Raw genomic sequence first — 17,740 nt, forward strand, 5'->3', positions numbered from 1 at the left:
TGGGAAAGAATGAAGTAGGCCTCTGTGCAGGAAAATGGCATACCAGTTCCAGCCAGTTCCATATCGGTGTCCTGGTTCTGGAGCAATTCATGTTAATCAAAGCTTTGATACTGGCTTCACACCAGTGATCTGTTACGTTCCAGTCAAAATGCATTTAAAAAATCTTCTGTGATAAACACAAAAAAGAAAAACTAAAACTAAAATATTCTTTTTTAAAAAAGTGCTTCCTTAGAAAAACATAATAAAATATCTACTGCAAGAAAGAAAACATAACAATAAAATATTTCCATAGCCATAGGTGAGACTATGGCCCAAAACCCAAAAACAAAAATTTTAGCAACTAAAACAGCAGGAAAACTTTCTCACAGCATTCTCTCAGGGAGACTGTTCATGAGGACAGCAGGAAAACTTCAGCCCAATGCTCCTTGAAGCAGGCGGTGACCAGGGCTATGTTCAGCTTCATTCTTCCCACAAGGGGAAGGAAACAAAGCTTCCATTGTATTTGAATCATTAAGATCTGCTAGACACACTTTTTCTTTAAAGGGAAACAAAACAAAACCAAGCAAAGCAAAGCAGACGAATGGCGGTTCAGAAAGAACGTCAGACAGGGGAGCAGGGTTTGAGGGATTTGAAAGGAATTGAGGAAGGTGCTGAGGAAGTGGCACAAGCACGATCTATCTCTTTAATTTTCAATTGCTTCTTCATCTCAGTCAATGGTTTCTGTATTTTCTCACAGAGCTGTGGAGTCGGAGTTGTGGAGTCGGAAGCAATTTTGAGTGGAGTCAGAGTCGGTACATTTCTACCGACTCCAGCTTCAAAATAAATTTTGACTGACAAATTTTTTAAAATAGAAATTCAAAATGTCAAAGAAGCTTCCCATGAAGTCAGCTGTAGTTGAGCATTTCACCATAACTCAAGATGGAAAACATTTTGTGTGTCAATGTATGACACAGGACCCAGATGAAGACAAATGCTGTGATGCCAAGATCAGCGCATATTCTGGCAGTGATAAAAATGCTCCTATGAGAGCTTCCAATTTAAAAAGACATTTACAGCCCTTTCCAGGGCTGTGGAGTTGGAAGCAATTTTGGGTGGAGTCGGAGTCAGACAGTAGAAAAATAGAGGAGTCGGAGTCGAAGGTTTGGCGTACCGACTCCACAGCCCTGTTTTCTCAAGAGAGTCTTTTTGGCTAGCCATTATGTTTTTAGCTCTTATTTTAGTGGCCTGATCATCCCAGAGGAAGAAATAGTCCATCTGGGCAGGCTGTGGATCTTCCAGGAACCCTCTCAAATATTTTAGCTTGTCCAATTCAAAAGTACTTTTTGAAGTGCACTGTCCTCATATGTAAACCCATTCGACACGCGCACCAATTCAATCATTCTTTTCAACTTCAAACCAGCCGGCAATTTCCCAGGTTAAAAAAAAAAAACACCCAGGTTTGACTGTAAATTTTTATAATATTTTTGCAAGGGTGTGCCTGGTGAGGACTCAACCTTGGACCTTTTATTTCCCATGGTATGTCTGTTTTCTATTTTTATTTTATTTTATTTTCTGCTTTATTTGTTACAGGTTCAGCCTATCCAAGGCTTGAACCGGGGCTCACCAAGCCGCCACAAACCAATTCCCCTAGCCTCTCCAATACATAAGGCGGGACTTTTATTCACTTTCAATCACTCCACCTGTTTGGGTGTATATTCACATGAGGAACTACATCCCGGGTAGGCCTCTTACAAGGAGGACATGCCATATCCTTACCAGGTCAGCAGGTTTCCCCTAGCCATCAAGATGGGTCATCTTCCCCCTTTCAGTCATTCAGCAACATGTACTCACAACACTCAGGTTCGTGTAATAGCTCAAACAATACTAGTAATAACAGAACTGCCGTAATGAAACAGCAACAGGGAAAGCTCAACAATGCCCCCTGGCTTTTCCCCAAAACATTTGCTACAAGCCTGCATTGATATAAAATAGTGATGGACTCTTACCGCCAGTGAAACTGGAGCCTGGAGGAATGGGTAGAAATGGACAGCAAGGAATGAGATTTTGGAATGGATCTCTTATCAGACAGTGAGGCGCCTATGCGTACCTTTCTCCCTTGTTCCAATCCAGTCTCAGTGTTGCATCTGGTGTCCCGGTCACATCACACTTCTAACACCAAACTGACAGGGAATGTTGGGATTCGTTGGACCGGGCGTCCTAGATGAAATTGAAGACAGAGGCTTGCAGCAAAGTTAGGCCTTTATTGGTTATGTGCGTACGGTCAGTTGTTACAAGTGCTAAGCTAACCCCCACTTTGCTTCATGTGGAGTCAAAGGGGGGCAAGGCCCTGGAGTCTTCTGAATTATAATTCTCACCCCACACCCCCTGTGTTAGGGCTCATTGGGCATTCCTGAGTTACTGTGAAAGAAGGCAGCAGCAAGGACATTCTGTGGGCAACTAAAATAACAAAGAGAAACTGAAATAAATGTTTTCTTCCTTGGCAGGCTTCCCTCAAGCTCAGCAGAATGATCCCATTGTTTAAAAAACAGCATTAGAAAGTAGCCTGAGGTTTTTTTCTCTCTCTCAAGTTAAAATATGTAACTTGTCCCTTGGGTCCTCCTCCGTGCCTGAGGACTGGAAAGTGGCAAATGTAACGCCAATCTTCAAAAAGGGATCCAGAGAGGATCCCGGAAATTACAGGCCAGTTAGCTTAACTTCTGTCCCTGGAAAACTGGTAGAAAGTATGATTAAAGCTAGATTAACTAAGCACATAGAAGAACAAGCCTTGCTGAAGCAGAGCCAGCATGGCTTCTGCAAGGGAAAGTCCTGTCTCAGTAACCTATTAGAATTCTTTGAGAGTGTCAACAAGCATATAGATAGAGGTGATCCAGTGGACATAGTGTACTTAGACTTTCAAAAAGCGTTTGACAAGGTACCTCACCAAAGGCTTCTGAGGAAGCTTAGCAGTCATGGAATAAGAGGAGAGGTCCTCTTGTGGATAACAAATTGGTTAAGAAGCAGAAAGCAGAGAGTAGGAATAAACGGACAGTTCTCCCAATGGAGGGCTGTAGAAAGTGGAGTCCCTCAAGGATCGGTATTGGGACCTGTACTTTTCAACTTGTTCATTAATGACTTAGAATTAGGAGTGAGCAGTGAAGTGGCCAAGTTTGCTGATGACACTAAATTGTTCAGGGTTGTTAAAACAAAAAGGGATTGCGAAGAGCTCCAAAAAGACCTCTCCAAACTGAGTGAATGGGCAGAAAAATGGCAAATGCAATTCAATATAAACAAGTGTAAATTATGCATATTGGAGCAAAAAATCTTAATTTCACATATACACTCATGGGGTGTGAACTGGCGGTGACCGACCAGGAGAGAGACCTCGGGGTTGTAGTGGACAGCACGATGAAAATGTCGACCCAGTGTGCGGCAGCTGTGAAAAAGGCAAATTCCATGCTAGTGATAATTAGGAAAGGTATTGAAAATAAAACAGCCGATATCATAATGCCGTTGTATAAATCTATGGTGCGGCCACATTTGGAATACTGTGTACAGTTCTGGTCGCCTCATCTCAAAAAGGATATTACAGAGTTGGAAAAGGTTCAGAAGAGGGCAACCAGAATGATCAAGGGGATGGAGCGACTCCCTTACAAGGAAAGGTTGCAGCATTTGGGGCTTTTTAGTTTAGAGAAAAGGCGGGTCAGAGGAGACATGATAGAAGTGTATAAAATTATGCATGGCATTGAGAAAGTGGATAGAGAAAAGTTCTTCTCCCTCTCTCATAATACTAGAACTCGTGGACATTCAAAGAAGCTGAATGTTGGAAGATTCAGGACAGACAAAAGGAAGTACTTCTTTACTCAGCGCATAGTTAAACTATGGAATTTGCTCCCATAAGATGCAGTAATGGCCACCAGCTTGGACGGCTTTAAAAGAAGATTAGACAAATTCATGGAGGACAGGGCTATCAATGGCTACTAGCCATGATGGCTGTGCTCTGCCACCCTAGTCAGAGGCAGCATGCTTCTGAAAACCAGTTGCCGGAAGCCTCAGGAGGGGAGAGTGTTCTTGCACTCGGGTCCTGCTTGCGGGCTTCCCCCAGGCACCTGGTTGGCCACTGTGAGAACAGGATGCTGGACTAGATGGGCCACTGGCCTGATCCAGCAGGCTCTTCTTATGTTCTTATGTTCTTATGTTCTTTCTGAGTGTCAGCAAGACACACACACACGTAGGAGATCACCTCATATCGACACCCCTCCTTTTCACATTGATTAGTAAGGAGAGTATATTTAAAAAGCAGGGCTTGAGACCTAGGCAAGTGATGTGAGCTCCAACAAGTGTAACTACACTCTTAAGGAATGCAACATGGGACTGCAGGCCACAGAACAGGAAGGGAGTCTGGGACTTGGCGCAAGCCTTGAGGCAAACAGATTCCTTCAAGCTTTCTGGCCGGAGCTCCTTCACACCACTTCAGCTGTATTCCACTGCCCACTCCTAGTCCTAGGACAGGTAATCTCTGCTATCTGTCATTCCTTATAGCAATAAGACCTTTTATTTCTTTAATTCAAAGTTATGAATGGGTTGAGATATTAATGATTAATGCTGCCACACACCCAGTAATTTTGTAGTGCTATTCTTCTCTTTTCTTCACCAAATCCTTTAGAATGAATAAAATAGAATGTGATATTGTGCAAAGCTAGTATTCTAGCTAGCTTCAGAGGAAGGAGCTGATGGGGATATAAACAATAAGCAAAATATATTCTTTTATAAAAACCATAAAGGTTTATAATATTTTAATAGTTTAAGTTGGCAGCCAGAAACTTTTTCTTTTTAAAGCTGTCTTCCCTGGTACAGCTTGAACTCTATAAGATAAGATAACACTGAACAGGCACTGAACATGCCTGTACTCTCCAAGATGTATGAAGGATTGCATTAACTGTAATGTAGTGGTGAAGTGCTGAACACTGCCAAATTGACAAGAACATAATGCAATGCCTATGCAATGCTGATGTGTAGACCCGATTGGGGAAATGCTAATGTCTTTGTCCTGGAATGTAGAAAAACCCCAGGCACACAGTACCATGTTGCAGCTCTCAACCAACATCATGGGAGACTGACCGTGCGCACGTAACCAATAAAGGCCTAACTTTGCTGCAAGCCTGTGTCTTCAGTTTCATCTAGGACCTCCGGTTCAACGAATCCCAAAATACCCAGTCAACACCTTGCACCAAATCTCCTGATGACTGCTTCCAAGGACTTGATATACAGTAGGGCCCCGCTTGTTGGCATTCCGCTAATACGGCAGTGCCAGCGGGGTGCTCAGCTGTAGCACGGGGAGCTCCAGCCACTGCGCTCCAGCAGACAGCGTGTGAGCTCCCCGCACTCCACCTGATCATGTGCTACAGCTGACAGGGCTCAGCTGTAACGGGGGAAGCTCGCATGCTCCAGCTGATCCCTGTCAGCTGCAGCGTGGCAGCAGTTATCAGCTGTAGAGCGAGGAGCTCACGCACTACAGCTGAATAGGGCCTCACTTTTCAGTGGTTTTCACTTTTCAGAGGGGCCTGGAACGGAACCTGCCATATGAGTGGGGCCCTACTGTAGATGTTAAAGAGCATTGTACCCTGTGGCACCCCACAGCACAACTGCCAGGGGGCCAAAAGACTATCACCCAATGCTGCTCTCTGAAAACAATCCTGGAGGTAGAATCAGAACCACTGTAACACAGTGCCTCCAATACCCATCTCACTAAGTCTACTCAGAAGGATACCACGGTCAGTAGTATCAAAAACAGCCGAGAGATCAAGTAAGGATAACAGGGTCACGCTCCCTCTATCCTTCTCCTGATAAAGATCATCCATCAGGGTGACCAAAGCCTATTCAGCCCCATAACCAGGCCTGAACCCATATTGGAATGGGTCAGGATAATCTGTTTCATCCAAGAGTACTTGCAATTACTGCACCACAGCCCCTTCAATCACCTTCCCTAGAAAGGGAATATTTGCAACCAGGCAGTAGTTGTAGTTTAAATGCTTATGTAAAGTCTGTGTATGGCCATATGTGCATTTCCAGAAAGGCTTATGTTAAACTTTGTAACACAGTGTCTTATTTGTGCCAATTTAAGTCCAGTGGGTGAACAACAGCCCCAAGAACCAGAGAGGTTAAATTGAGAAGTTTGTAGGAGCTTCCTGTTCAAAATTCTCCTAAAATTAAATTCCTACAGTATGCACTGGTTAACTTCAGCAACAAATGAGATTCTGGCATGCTAACAGACATGAACCCACAAGAGGTCAGCATCCAACTAATAGTCTTAAGTCCCAATGATTTCAGTGGGAACTGACAATATCCAATTTATTTATATTACACTCAGTGTGGTGGTGCCTTAAATTTACAAGGAAAGCTCCATGGTTCTAGGCAATGTGCAGATACATAACAAGGATGTTCTCTGCCAAGTTGAACTTACCATTACTATAAACAAAAATGTGTAGAAACAGCAGGATACAGAAATTTAATTGAGAGGAAACAATTAGATAACATTCAACAGTGAGAGAGACAACCCCAGCTTATATATGGATGCCATCACAGTAAGGGAAGTTCTTAGCTCATGTTGTCTCCCAGCATGGGAGTAAACTATGAAGGTGTTTTCAGCAATTCAAAGTGAGAAAACACCACTTGAGGACTCTGCTGCCTATCAACACAACTGAAAAGGAAAGGAAAGCCAAAAAGGGGCTTAAAAACAGTTGGTCCTTAATACTGTCAAGAATGGGTAACCAGTGAAGGATTCGCTGAAGATCACACAGTAGAGGAGGGATAACCAACATGTGCCTCAAGACGTGGCTGAACTCCAACTCAGCCGCAGAGAGCATGGCTACTGGTTAGAGATGATGGATTGGTTGACCAATAACGTCTGGAGGGTACAATTTGGCAAGCCCTGCTGTAAGCACTGAATAAGGTGGGACCCATGAATACCAAAGACAATTACTTTCAGTATCTGTACCATTTCGTATTGCAGAAGACTCTAGATGAGTGTATGAAGAGAAAAGGCAAGAGGAGGAGACCCTGCACTTTTAAATAGCTACTGAACACAATTTCTTCTGAGTGAAAAAGTAAGGGCCAAGATACATATGACAGAGTCATGTTAGTCTTCCCCTGGAGGCTTTGCACACACAAAAAAACACCTGCAGTCACTTATGCTGTAAACTGACTCAGAAAACCCACTGGGGCCAGAGGGGAGGGAGAAGAATAAGTATGGGGTGATTTTCAGGAAGTGGAGGAGGAGAGAAACAGAGTAGAAAGTTTTTTTAAGCTCCTCCTCAGTCATAGGACCTCTGAGGCCAAATGCAGCAATCTCTGCAGCAAACCTCATAGGCAAACACTACAAGCAGCATGCGTACTACATGTAGTTCAGTACCAAGAGAGGGCAGGGCAGGGGATAAAGATTTAAAAATGGAAATGGACTACCTTCAAGTCGATTCCGACTTATGGCAACCCTATGAATAGGGTTTTCATGATAAGCGGTATTCAGAGGAGGATTACCATTGCCTTCCTCTGAGGCTGAGAGGCAGTGACTGGCCCAAGGTCACCCAGTGAGCTTCATGGCTGTGTGGGGATTCGAACCCTGGTCTCCCAGGTCATAGTCCAACACCTTAACCACTACACCACACTGGCTCTCTAAAGATTTGAAAGAAGTTTTATTTTTCAGACAGAATTCTTTTACCAGATTATTAATTAAGGCCAGCAGAGGGAGCTAAAGGAACATGCCTGCAACTGGGAAATGAACCAATACAAAGAAAGGAAGTAATAGAATGGTGGTAGACTCCAATTCAGTTGCATATCCCCAAACCACATCTGTGACCCTCTTAACCCTAGAGGGCCATATATGGGGTTTAGGGAGATGCCTCATGTCTATCGTGGAACTTATTCTATTATTTTTCATGAGGCATCTAGTTCTTCATGGGAGAACCAAAAGGCAAATGCCAAACACACACACTGTTCCCATATACTGTATAGCCCAAGGGGTAAGAAGAGAGTAAAACAAATCCATACCTTCTTTGATCCTCAGAAAACTATTCTGACATGGTTTTCATAAAGAGGTCCACAATGTTTTGTTTAGCAAAGCATATTTTTGATTTGTCATTGCCACCAAGCCCTTTCTCCCCTGAATCATCAAGCCACACGTGCAGGAAGTCAGGGAATGGAGGGGCATTTGCCCTTGCTCGGCTTTTGCAGAACATGAAATCCGTGCTTTATTATTGTAGCCTCCTGCAAAAGCCCAACAGGAGGAGAACGAAACCACCCCTACCTTCCTTCTTCAAATTATTTATAAAGAATGGGAAGTTTCTCTCCACAGGAAATGGTGGCAGCAGCAATGAAACTCTGTTGGCATGATCTGCAAAATCCCAGACTAAAAGAGAGAAGTTGCCAATCCTTTCCTTCATGGAGAATGGGGAAAGGAAGGGAGTTGTTTCTCTCCCATAACCTTGGCCGGAATCACATGGGTGCTTGCAAGGTGGAGAAGGAACATTCACCACTAGCAAGCGGGAAAGTGAACTCATGGTCAGAAGCCTTGCCCCCTCATCTTGAGACTCTTACCCCAAATTTTCCTATCTATTCTTCTTTCCATTACCTTCCATCCATTCCAACCCCAAACACAAGTTGTGCCCCTCTAAAATAAAGTTAGCTAGTTTTCTTTCTCAGGACACCTTTTTACCCTGCCACCTTCTGAGTTTCTTCTAGACATGGCAACAGATCTACAGTAGAGAATATTTCTGCAAAGCAAAGGGGGGCAACCAGTAGCCCTCACTCTAAATTTCATGTAGCTTCTGGCCAGTTTCAAAAAGTTTTCTACAAACAATCCATTCGGATTTCTGGCAAGAGCAATCAGTCCCTCTTCTGGCAGCCTGCTAGACAAGGAGGAGGAGAAAAAGAGATAGGTCTGTCCACTTTTTGTCTTTGCCCCTAACTATTGGTGGTTTCAGCACAGGTCACCACTAGCATGTGGTCTGGACAGATTACTCCTGAGGGAATATAGCCCTTGAGTCCTGTGTACAGCAACCCTACCACAACCACATCCCAAATCATAACGACTTGTTCAGTCAGCCAAATGGAACATGTGACATGAATACAAACTCAAGATTTCATTCAGTGTAGGGCCACTTTTCCCATTTCAATGCATCACTTAAACATTTTGTATTGGTTCAAAATGTAATTAAATTTGCCTTAAAAACAGGGATCCAAGTTTCATATATTCTCCAATTACTGCTTCTGTAACAAGATAAAGCAGGGCTGTGCACCAGATTTGGCTGAGGCCCAAGACAAATAAGGCCTATTTGGAGGTTTACAGGCCTCGAATGAGTCAGACTGAGATGGCCATATATCACTATGGGTCAGATTGGATGGCCCACAGCAATCTTGTCAGGCAAGTTGAAGGCAATAAGAAGAGGCAGCCATCAGGTGGGAAAACTGCAAAAAGGCTGACATCTATCTGCTACATCTTCCCAGAAAAAGGTAAACCCAACGCCATGGCTCTCCTTCCTGCCTGAGCACCATCTCACAGGATCAATGCCTCTACTCAACATCTGTTGACTCACAAGCAACTTTTCCTACACATAACTGACCCCCAATTTCGGTCGGGAGGGGGGAAGGAGACACAACATCTCCCCCTCTTCCCAGCCGTATGTTTAATTAGGGCTCTTTTCCCTAATTAAGCATTAGGGAACATTAGCCCCCACCCCAAACTTATTCAGGACTGGTGGTCCCGTCGGTTGACCCAGGGCAGGTTGGCCTGATGCCCCCTGCCAGATCAGACTGCAAGGGACCAGCCCAGATATTGGCTTAAAATAGGCATAAAATGTGCTGAAATAGTTCACATATATTGTATATACACATTTGCTTATTTTGCATCGTTCGTAGCTTAGTACTGCATGAAAGCCAAAAAGTAAAAAAGGTTTGTTCTAAAAATGGGCTTCTAAACAAAGTAGTGTTTTGTATGAGAATGCTGATGTACAGTATAAGATAAGATGTCTAGACAGTCAGCCAACATTTTCCAGCTGTTTAGAGGAAGCTCATTATATGGCATGGCTGATACTTGCAGACAGGGCAAAGCAGACATTCCAGGGAGTTGAGAATAGAAGTCCGGCCAGGAGCCTGACTTACAACCTGATGGAGAGCCTGATGAGGCTGTAGAAAGAGGCAGCTAGTGGCGTTTCTAACAGGCAGTAGCAGATAAGGCCATGGGAACACGCCTTCCTTTTGATAAGAAAATGCAAGAAAAGACAGGTTGTATAGCACTCATGACCCCTCAGCTCTGCGGGGTGGGGGGGTGAAGAAAGCAGGAGAACCATCCATCTATTCCATCCATGACATCCGACGGGTGATGTATCATGACATGTATTTCCATATACTTTGTAACTTTGGCTCTGTGATATGACTTAGAATTTAACTCAGCCCTTCATCTATTGTAACTTGTTTTAACTAAGATGTGCCTTCAGAGACTTATACTTTGATGTTAAATGGATATCCAGCAACTTCTTTCATGCTGATATATATTTCTATTTTGCTGTTTCTGCAATGATGGCTAAGGCCACCTGGAATGCATTTTATTAGTTGTAGTGTGCAAGATATGATTTAAAGACTGTTCTGCTGCCTGAAGTCTGACTCCCAAACAGAAAATTTCTGGTACTTCCCAAGACTCAAGAATTCTTGGGGGTGTCTCCTCTATTCTCTGCCTGCACTGGACAACTGTTGTTGATAACCTCTGAGCTTAGGTGAACTAACGTTCGACATACAAGGATTCTATGTAGACACAGAATAAGGGAGTAAGCAAGAAGCCTCGACCCTGTGTATTCTCTGGCAAGGGGGCTAGTCTTGCTGATATCAAAAGCCATAAGGCAGATCGGAGAGGGCTGTGTACAACCTGAAGCTAAAGTACTACCACTCCACAATTGGTCAGCAGACACTTGCCCCTAGGATTATAGTTCACCTGGAAAATAACATGAGTGTTTCAAAGGAATGGCTTTGAAAAAAAGCAAAGGGATGTATTCAACTTAGTCCTACTCAGAGTACACCCATTGAAATCAGTGAACTGAAGTTAGTCCCGTCCATTAAGTTCAATGGGTCTATTCCAAAGTAGAACTGGCATTGAATACCACCCAAGCTATTTCCGTACAGTTTGCTCCAATTCCCCAATTTTTTCAAAAGATTTCCTGACCTTCAGGGACAGGCTGAGGGGGACAGTTGCTGCAGTGGATTGCAAAAGTAGCTTCTATTCAAGCAAACCCTGGTTCCAAGCCATTGATATTTAAGCCAATACTGTAAACATTATGTATATCCTACCTCATTCTGAAGTTCATCACCACTTTTATGTGAAGCAAGCATCTCATACAAAGTGCAGCAAAGATGCTCCATTGTTGGGCCTCCTGGGGTTCCCTTTAGCGATTCATTCAGATACTTCCCAACCTCACACCACAGAAAAGAATCATCCACTTTGTCCGATGACTTCATGCCAGAACTGTGGTCATAGCAATTTGGGAAAGGTTCCAAATAGGTATTTAGAAATTTCTTATAATCTAAGCTAATTATTTTCTGTTCATCGATTGCACCATTGACTGGCAGTTCTTCAAAGTGATCCAAATCATGCATGTCAAAGGAAAAGGCTATGTTTTTACCAAAACACAATTTCCTGTCACTGTTTTGGTCTTCTGCCACCTGCAGAAGGACAGCAAGCTGATCTTCTGTGAAGTGAGAAGCAATCCGACACGTGGCATCACAGGCTTCAGTTGCAGAAGATGAGGGAAAGGGCCCAAACATCTGCTTGATGGCTTTTGTCTCCTCATGGCCAACACATTCCTTTGCGTGGAATGTTTTAAAAAGGAAAACAGCAGCACTTTCAATTGCTTCTTGCCCATTCTCAGATCCCACTGTTCACAAAAACAGAAAAAATGGTAATTACCTACATTTTAACTAGGTGCCTTACATACAGCTTTATTTTAATGGTTTTTGTAAATCAGGCAAGCCATTAAAAAGGAACACAAAATAAGAGAACAAGCAAAGTTAAGAATAAAACAGTTTCCAAGAACTCATGTCCTAGGAAATTGACATAGAACAACAGATTCCACTTTCTTAGAGCCAGTCTACACTTTGCTGAACAAGGTAGCAAACTGTAAGAGTAGAATGCAGAACTATACAGCTTCAGACCACAAGTACGTACATACATGTAGGCTGCTGAGAGGTGAAGGGGGCGTTTCATAACACTGGCCTCATTTAAAGCTCCATGTAAACTAGGACAGAGTGAGAAGCCTGGCACAGCCTTCTCTCTAATGGGCTAGATCATCATGTGCAGACAGGGGTGTAGACAGGAATGACACCATGCCTGCTCACTGAAGCTTTTCCAAATGACATAGCGATGACGATGCAGGTGAATTTCTCTTTTTTCTTAGAATACAGTAGGGCCTCACTTATACGGCGGGTTATGTTCCAGACCCCTGCCGAAAAGCAAAACTCCTTCAATAAAATGGTGCCCAACACCCAAAAAAGGCCCTAAAAGCGGAACAAGCGCCGTATGAGTGGGGCCTTACTCTAATTTTAGCCGCCGTATTAGCAGAATGCCGAAAAGCAGGGCCCTACTGTACAGACAAGGAGCAGTCACTAGCTGAGCTCCCCTTTTAAGCTAGTATCCCAAACTGTAGTTCAGGCACCAGACTCAGAATCAGTCACTTAGCTTCCATCCTTATAGGTAATGATGTCCTCCTCTCTTACCCAAAAGCTTTGGATGATAGCTTCCATTTCCACACCAGCTCAGCCTCCTTCCTGCGTAGTTGTAACAGATTTTCAGCCCCAGTACACAGTTTGCAACCTCTCTCCACACCCAACATTTCCCACCAGACTATACCACCTGGCCTTGGACCTCTCAGTTATTTTTGTCCTTGGTGAGACACCAAGGCTGAGCGGTGATCTGGGATATTGCCACCAATCCAGTAGTCAGATCAAGTCAGAGGAGCTCACAGGAGAAAATTCAAAACTATGCCTCCTGCACTTTGAAACATTTCGGCCCATCAGTTGACCACCTTACTCTATGAAATGTCAAGGCTAGCTGTTGGCCTATTTTTTTTTTTTAAAGAGTGACTAGGATGCAAGAGGGGCTACAGGGAGAATCCACCTGTCTGCAAGAACTTCAGAGCTATCCTTGACACACAGAAACATATCTCAACTTGGGAGATCCTCTGACACACTGCAAAAACAGCAATTGGAAGAAGCCACTAGGGAACACAGAGACTTTTTGTAGAGGAACCCCTAGCTTGTTTTACCAACAGTTAAGCAGTTCCATCTTTATAAGAAGTCAGCTGCCACTACTGTATTTTGTAAATATTATGTCAATAGCTCCCCTAAAGTATTTTAATAACTGAAAGAACAGACAGGGTCTTGTGGCGCTCCAAATGCTGCTGATCTCCAGCTCCCATCAGCTCCAGGCAGCATGGCCAATGGCTAGGAACGATGGGAGTTGTAGTCCAGCAGCATCTGGAGGGTGACTGGTTTCCTATGCCTCACTGAAAGGGAGCTGCACACGGCCAGAAACGTCAGAGCCTTGGCCTATGTGGGATATGCAGTCTAGCTTGCTGAAAGGGCAGCAAGTGGGAGCCACAAAGATTTTTCAACTCAACCTTAATATTTATTCACAAACTTCAAATATTAAATCCATTTTCATCCCTTTGACATTCTTTGTACATGCTTTATTTTATGAGACTGAAAATAAGAGATCAAGGACACGTCGTAGATCAATGTTAGGATATTTTACGGCACAGGGATTAGTTATACAGCAACTCTGAAGTGTATATTTAACACTTCTATATAGAAATACATTCTTTTGCAGCACAAGTGGTACCTTTGGCCTTCCAGATGTTGCTGAACTACAAACTACAAAGCATGGCCAATGGCCAGGAATGATAGGACCTGTAGTTCAACAGCTTTTGAAGGGTCAAAGGTTCCCCATACCTGTTGCACAGCTAAAACCTATCCAAATTCACACCATTAGTCATCTAATCAACAACAATTAAAATGACAACTAACCAATTTGAATTTATGATACTTTTCACTGCTGTACTGAAATTAGTGAGTCAGTAGTTACAGTTCATCAAGGCATGGAGTTTCCCAAACTTTTTGCGAGTCCAGCAAACAGGAGGACAGAGATTCATTGATTCAACCAGAAAGTGGTCTGTTCCATTGTTACCAGAGGGCACAGTCTACAAGAGGAATGGTGAAACGGTGGCCCTCCAGACACTGTTGGACTACAACTCCATTGGCCATGCTGGCTGGCTGGAGAAGATGGGAACTGGACTCTAAAACATCCAAAAGGGGTACCACCAGCACATCCCAATTCGACTCCACTTGCAGTAACAAGAAATGGGGTATTAGGAATCAGAAGGAGACAGTAGGATTGTGTTCTTTCCTCACCCACCCCACTTTTGCATCAACTCCACCATGGTTCATCATTAAGACAGACTATTACTATTTCAAGTTAAAATGAACTTGGGTTTGCTCCTAAATTCAGCTTTGAACAGCTGATTTACATCACAGTGAGCACAGTGGGGAGGAGAGCCTGGCCAGGAGTCTAGAGTCTGTGAGTTCAAATCCCCACTCTTGTCTCCTGGGGGTCAAGGGCCAGCTAAAGATCACCCCCACAGTGAGTGGCTCAGGGGTTACGTGCCCTGTCACCTGTGCAGCTGTGGGTAAGCTGCATAGTCCCAAGGAGCCCAGTTGCCCCCCAGCTGGCAGTTGTGGACAAGGAAGGGGCTGGCTTGTGCAGCTGTGGCAAGCTGAGCAGACCCTAGCCAGCTAGGGAGGACTAGCCTCAGAGGGAGGCAATGGTAAACCCTCTGAATACCGCTTACCATGAAATCCCTATTCATAGGGTTGCCACAAGTCAGGATCGACTTGAAAGCAGTCCACATATGTATATATATGAATGTAGTGTTAGAATAAGCAAACTTGCATGTTTCCTTTAAGGGATATTTGGGAAATATCCCATGTACCAGTTTACCAGTGATGTAACTTCCCAAAGGGTGGGGTTACCTGGTTTTCTCTTCCTCCTCCTTTGTCCGGGATTCTTGCATATTTTCCATTAAGCCTGAGGAGAGTGAAGAATGCATATGCTTCTCTCCAAGATGACCATTATCATGGACTGAGACTTCTACTTTTCTACCTAAGCTAGAGCCTATGTTTCTGAACATATCAAAGGTTGTGAGTAAACATTCTTTATCTTTTACTTAAGAAGATTGTGTCTGTTATTATTTGTGTCTGAGGGAGAAAAAGGGTGGACTGGTTGATTCTCATCCCGCTGCTTGCATTTATATCTCTGCTAAGAAATAGGACCACGAAACTATTCCTATTTCACACATATTTTTAAAATACCAAACATGTAGGACTGTAACATTAACCTGGTCCAACAGTCTCACAACATGCTTACACCAAATCAGGAGGGAGGAAGCAATTTGTGCACAAGAATAAAGGCATAGTGAAGACATACACAATTCCATGGTCTGCTCCTAATCCCTAAACTGGGTCCCAATCAAACCTGGACCTAAGTATTCCACTGATAGCAAGACAGGATTTATACTTCAGATGTTTAATATCTTCCAAACCTCTTCATGAAAGCTCAGCAGTCTAACCATGAACATCCTGCAGGCATTTCCTAGGTTTTAGAAGTGATCCTCCTCTAGTTTTAATCAGCTTGCCTAAGGAAGTCAGGCCAACAGTGAAGGATCTAATTCCGCTAGCAAAATAGGCACATACCCAACTCCAAGCAAACACTGGATTATGATGTAGACTACACAGATTTGTTGTTAACAAAAAACCTGGTTGCCATTGGCAACTAGGTTTGGTCAAGGTGACCCAGAAATTTTCCTCTTGCAACTAGGTGGTGGACTAGAAGTCCCAAATTAAAACAGATTCCCTAGCAACACAAACCTAACTCTTTAAAAATAAAAAAAACCATTCACTATGATCACTTCAACACTGATTAAACTTCTGAAAAGCCTTTATACTCAATCAGGACCCAGTAAGTTAAGGATTCATTTGCCTTGCCTTTCCCAGAGACAGTGTTAAGTGAAGTCTAAATTTATTTAGAAGAAATACATCCCACATTTTGATGGAATGATTCTCAGATCGGCTTACAACTGATTATAATGTATGCACACGCACACACACACAGCCCAGCAGCCTTTAGTCCTAGCCCAATGTGTTTTCCTTAAGTCCTGCAGTGCAAGGGCAACAGACAACAGGACCAGAATATTATTTCTGGCTGGGAAAGGGGAAGCAAGCTGTGTGTGTTTGCATAAGCTGCTGAGCTATGCAGGTGCCTTAACAGGAAATTGCTTTGCATGGAATTTTGGGACTATGAAAGACTGTTTATGTGAAAGGAATTAGTAAAAGTAGGCACTTTATTAGTACTTGAAAACCAGCTTTCAATATCACACTTTATTTGGGCAAAGTGTGCAAACAACCGTCTCTGGCATTAGAAGCAGAAAGGAAAGAGATTATGGGTGTCCATCTGCAAAGGCCTACACTGTTCCGTTGAACACAGATGCCATGGAGGGAGTGTAGGTGTGTTTTGTATTTAGTTAAGAGTCTGTAAAAGGGAAGTCAGCAAAGATTTTAAGCAGGGCGGTAAACGGGCATTGTTTTTCTATACATGCTTATCTGATATTATATCAATGAGGGGATTTAGGGGAAATTTATTACAATTGTAACAGCAGAACAATTGGTTTTTTTAACCTGTTCACTCTAAAGTTTGAAATAAGAAATTCCCCTCCCTCCAAAAAAGTGGTTGTAAACACAAGTATAGTATGCTAGTAACTTTTGTGATCATATCTGCAAGGAAAGCCTAATTCATCATGCCATCAATATCCTATAAATGAGTAAGTACAGGTATGCATAGGCAAGCAGGCTTGTTAAAAAAAATAAATGTGGTTTATAAATGTTTATGTTGTGGTTAGTTATTATTTATTATTTATTTATTTTATTATTTCAATTTATATACCGCCCTTAGCGAAATAGCTCTCAGGGCGGTGAACAAACAATTCAAAATTGCCACTTACCTATTTGTTTGGCAGCTTGTAGTACTGTCTTTAAATCACCAAGCAGAGATTGTTTGTTTTCCTTGTCTGAATTTTCATCAATAAATTTAACTATTTTCTTCCAGATAAGACCAGAGTTTAATTGCTCTTCTTGTAATTTGGATCTTTTCTTCTGAAGACAAACAACACAAGAAGTCAGAAAAGTTTGTTTTCTTGGAACAAAAATCTTCTATGCAGTATAAGAAAGGGAGTATGTTTTCAAACACTTCCAGCTCTACCTTGTCATCCATTACTTATTAGACTTGAAAACTCCAAATGCTAGCATATTATTCATGTTTTAAAAATTCTTACTTTAAGAGGACACCTAAAACTCCAGCAACAAAAAAACATGGTTTGCTCTTGTTTAACAGAAAATGTCCTCTCCGATCCAAAGTTCCATGTATGTTCTAAAGCATACATAAAGATCCCATGTATGGCATCTACCCTACCAACATCTGTTCCAGAAGGAGCACACAACCAGTGCAACATCCTTTGCCACAGGGACACTCCTTACAGACTGAAGTTGGTCGGTTTTTATCTTAAAACCTGATGGTCTCATTTGCACTGAACACTAAGTTATGGTTAACATTAACCAGAGTTTATAACCCTGGTTAAAGCTGCGGCATCTTGCAGATGATCACTTAAACCATGGCTTG

At 42.9% G+C, this 17,740-nt stretch overlaps 1 protein-coding gene across 4 annotated transcripts in view; it reads right to left on the bottom strand.

The window, feature by feature from the left end:
- ASCC3 (activating signal cointegrator 1 complex subunit 3) overlaps nucleotides 1–17,740 on the bottom strand; it is a 411,273-nt gene that overhangs the window by 384,196 nt on the left and 9,337 nt on the right. For all 4 annotated transcript variants that reach the window (XM_061623428.1, XM_061623430.1, XM_061623431.1 and 1 more), the window contains exons 3-4: nucleotides 17,067–17,217; nucleotides 11,311–11,894 (exon numbers count right to left, since the gene is read on the bottom strand). In XM_061623428.1, the coding sequence (XP_061479412.1) occupies nucleotides 11,311–11,894; nucleotides 17,067–17,217 (735 nt within the window). The remainder of the gene's footprint in view (nucleotides 1–11,310; nucleotides 11,895–17,066; nucleotides 17,218–17,740) is intronic.

The sequence above is a fragment of the Rhineura floridana genome, chromosome 4 (assembly GCF_030035675.1).
Source record: "Rhineura floridana isolate rRhiFlo1 chromosome 4, rRhiFlo1.hap2, whole genome shotgun sequence".
NCBI lineage: Eukaryota > Metazoa > Chordata > Lepidosauria > Squamata > Rhineuridae > Rhineura > Rhineura floridana.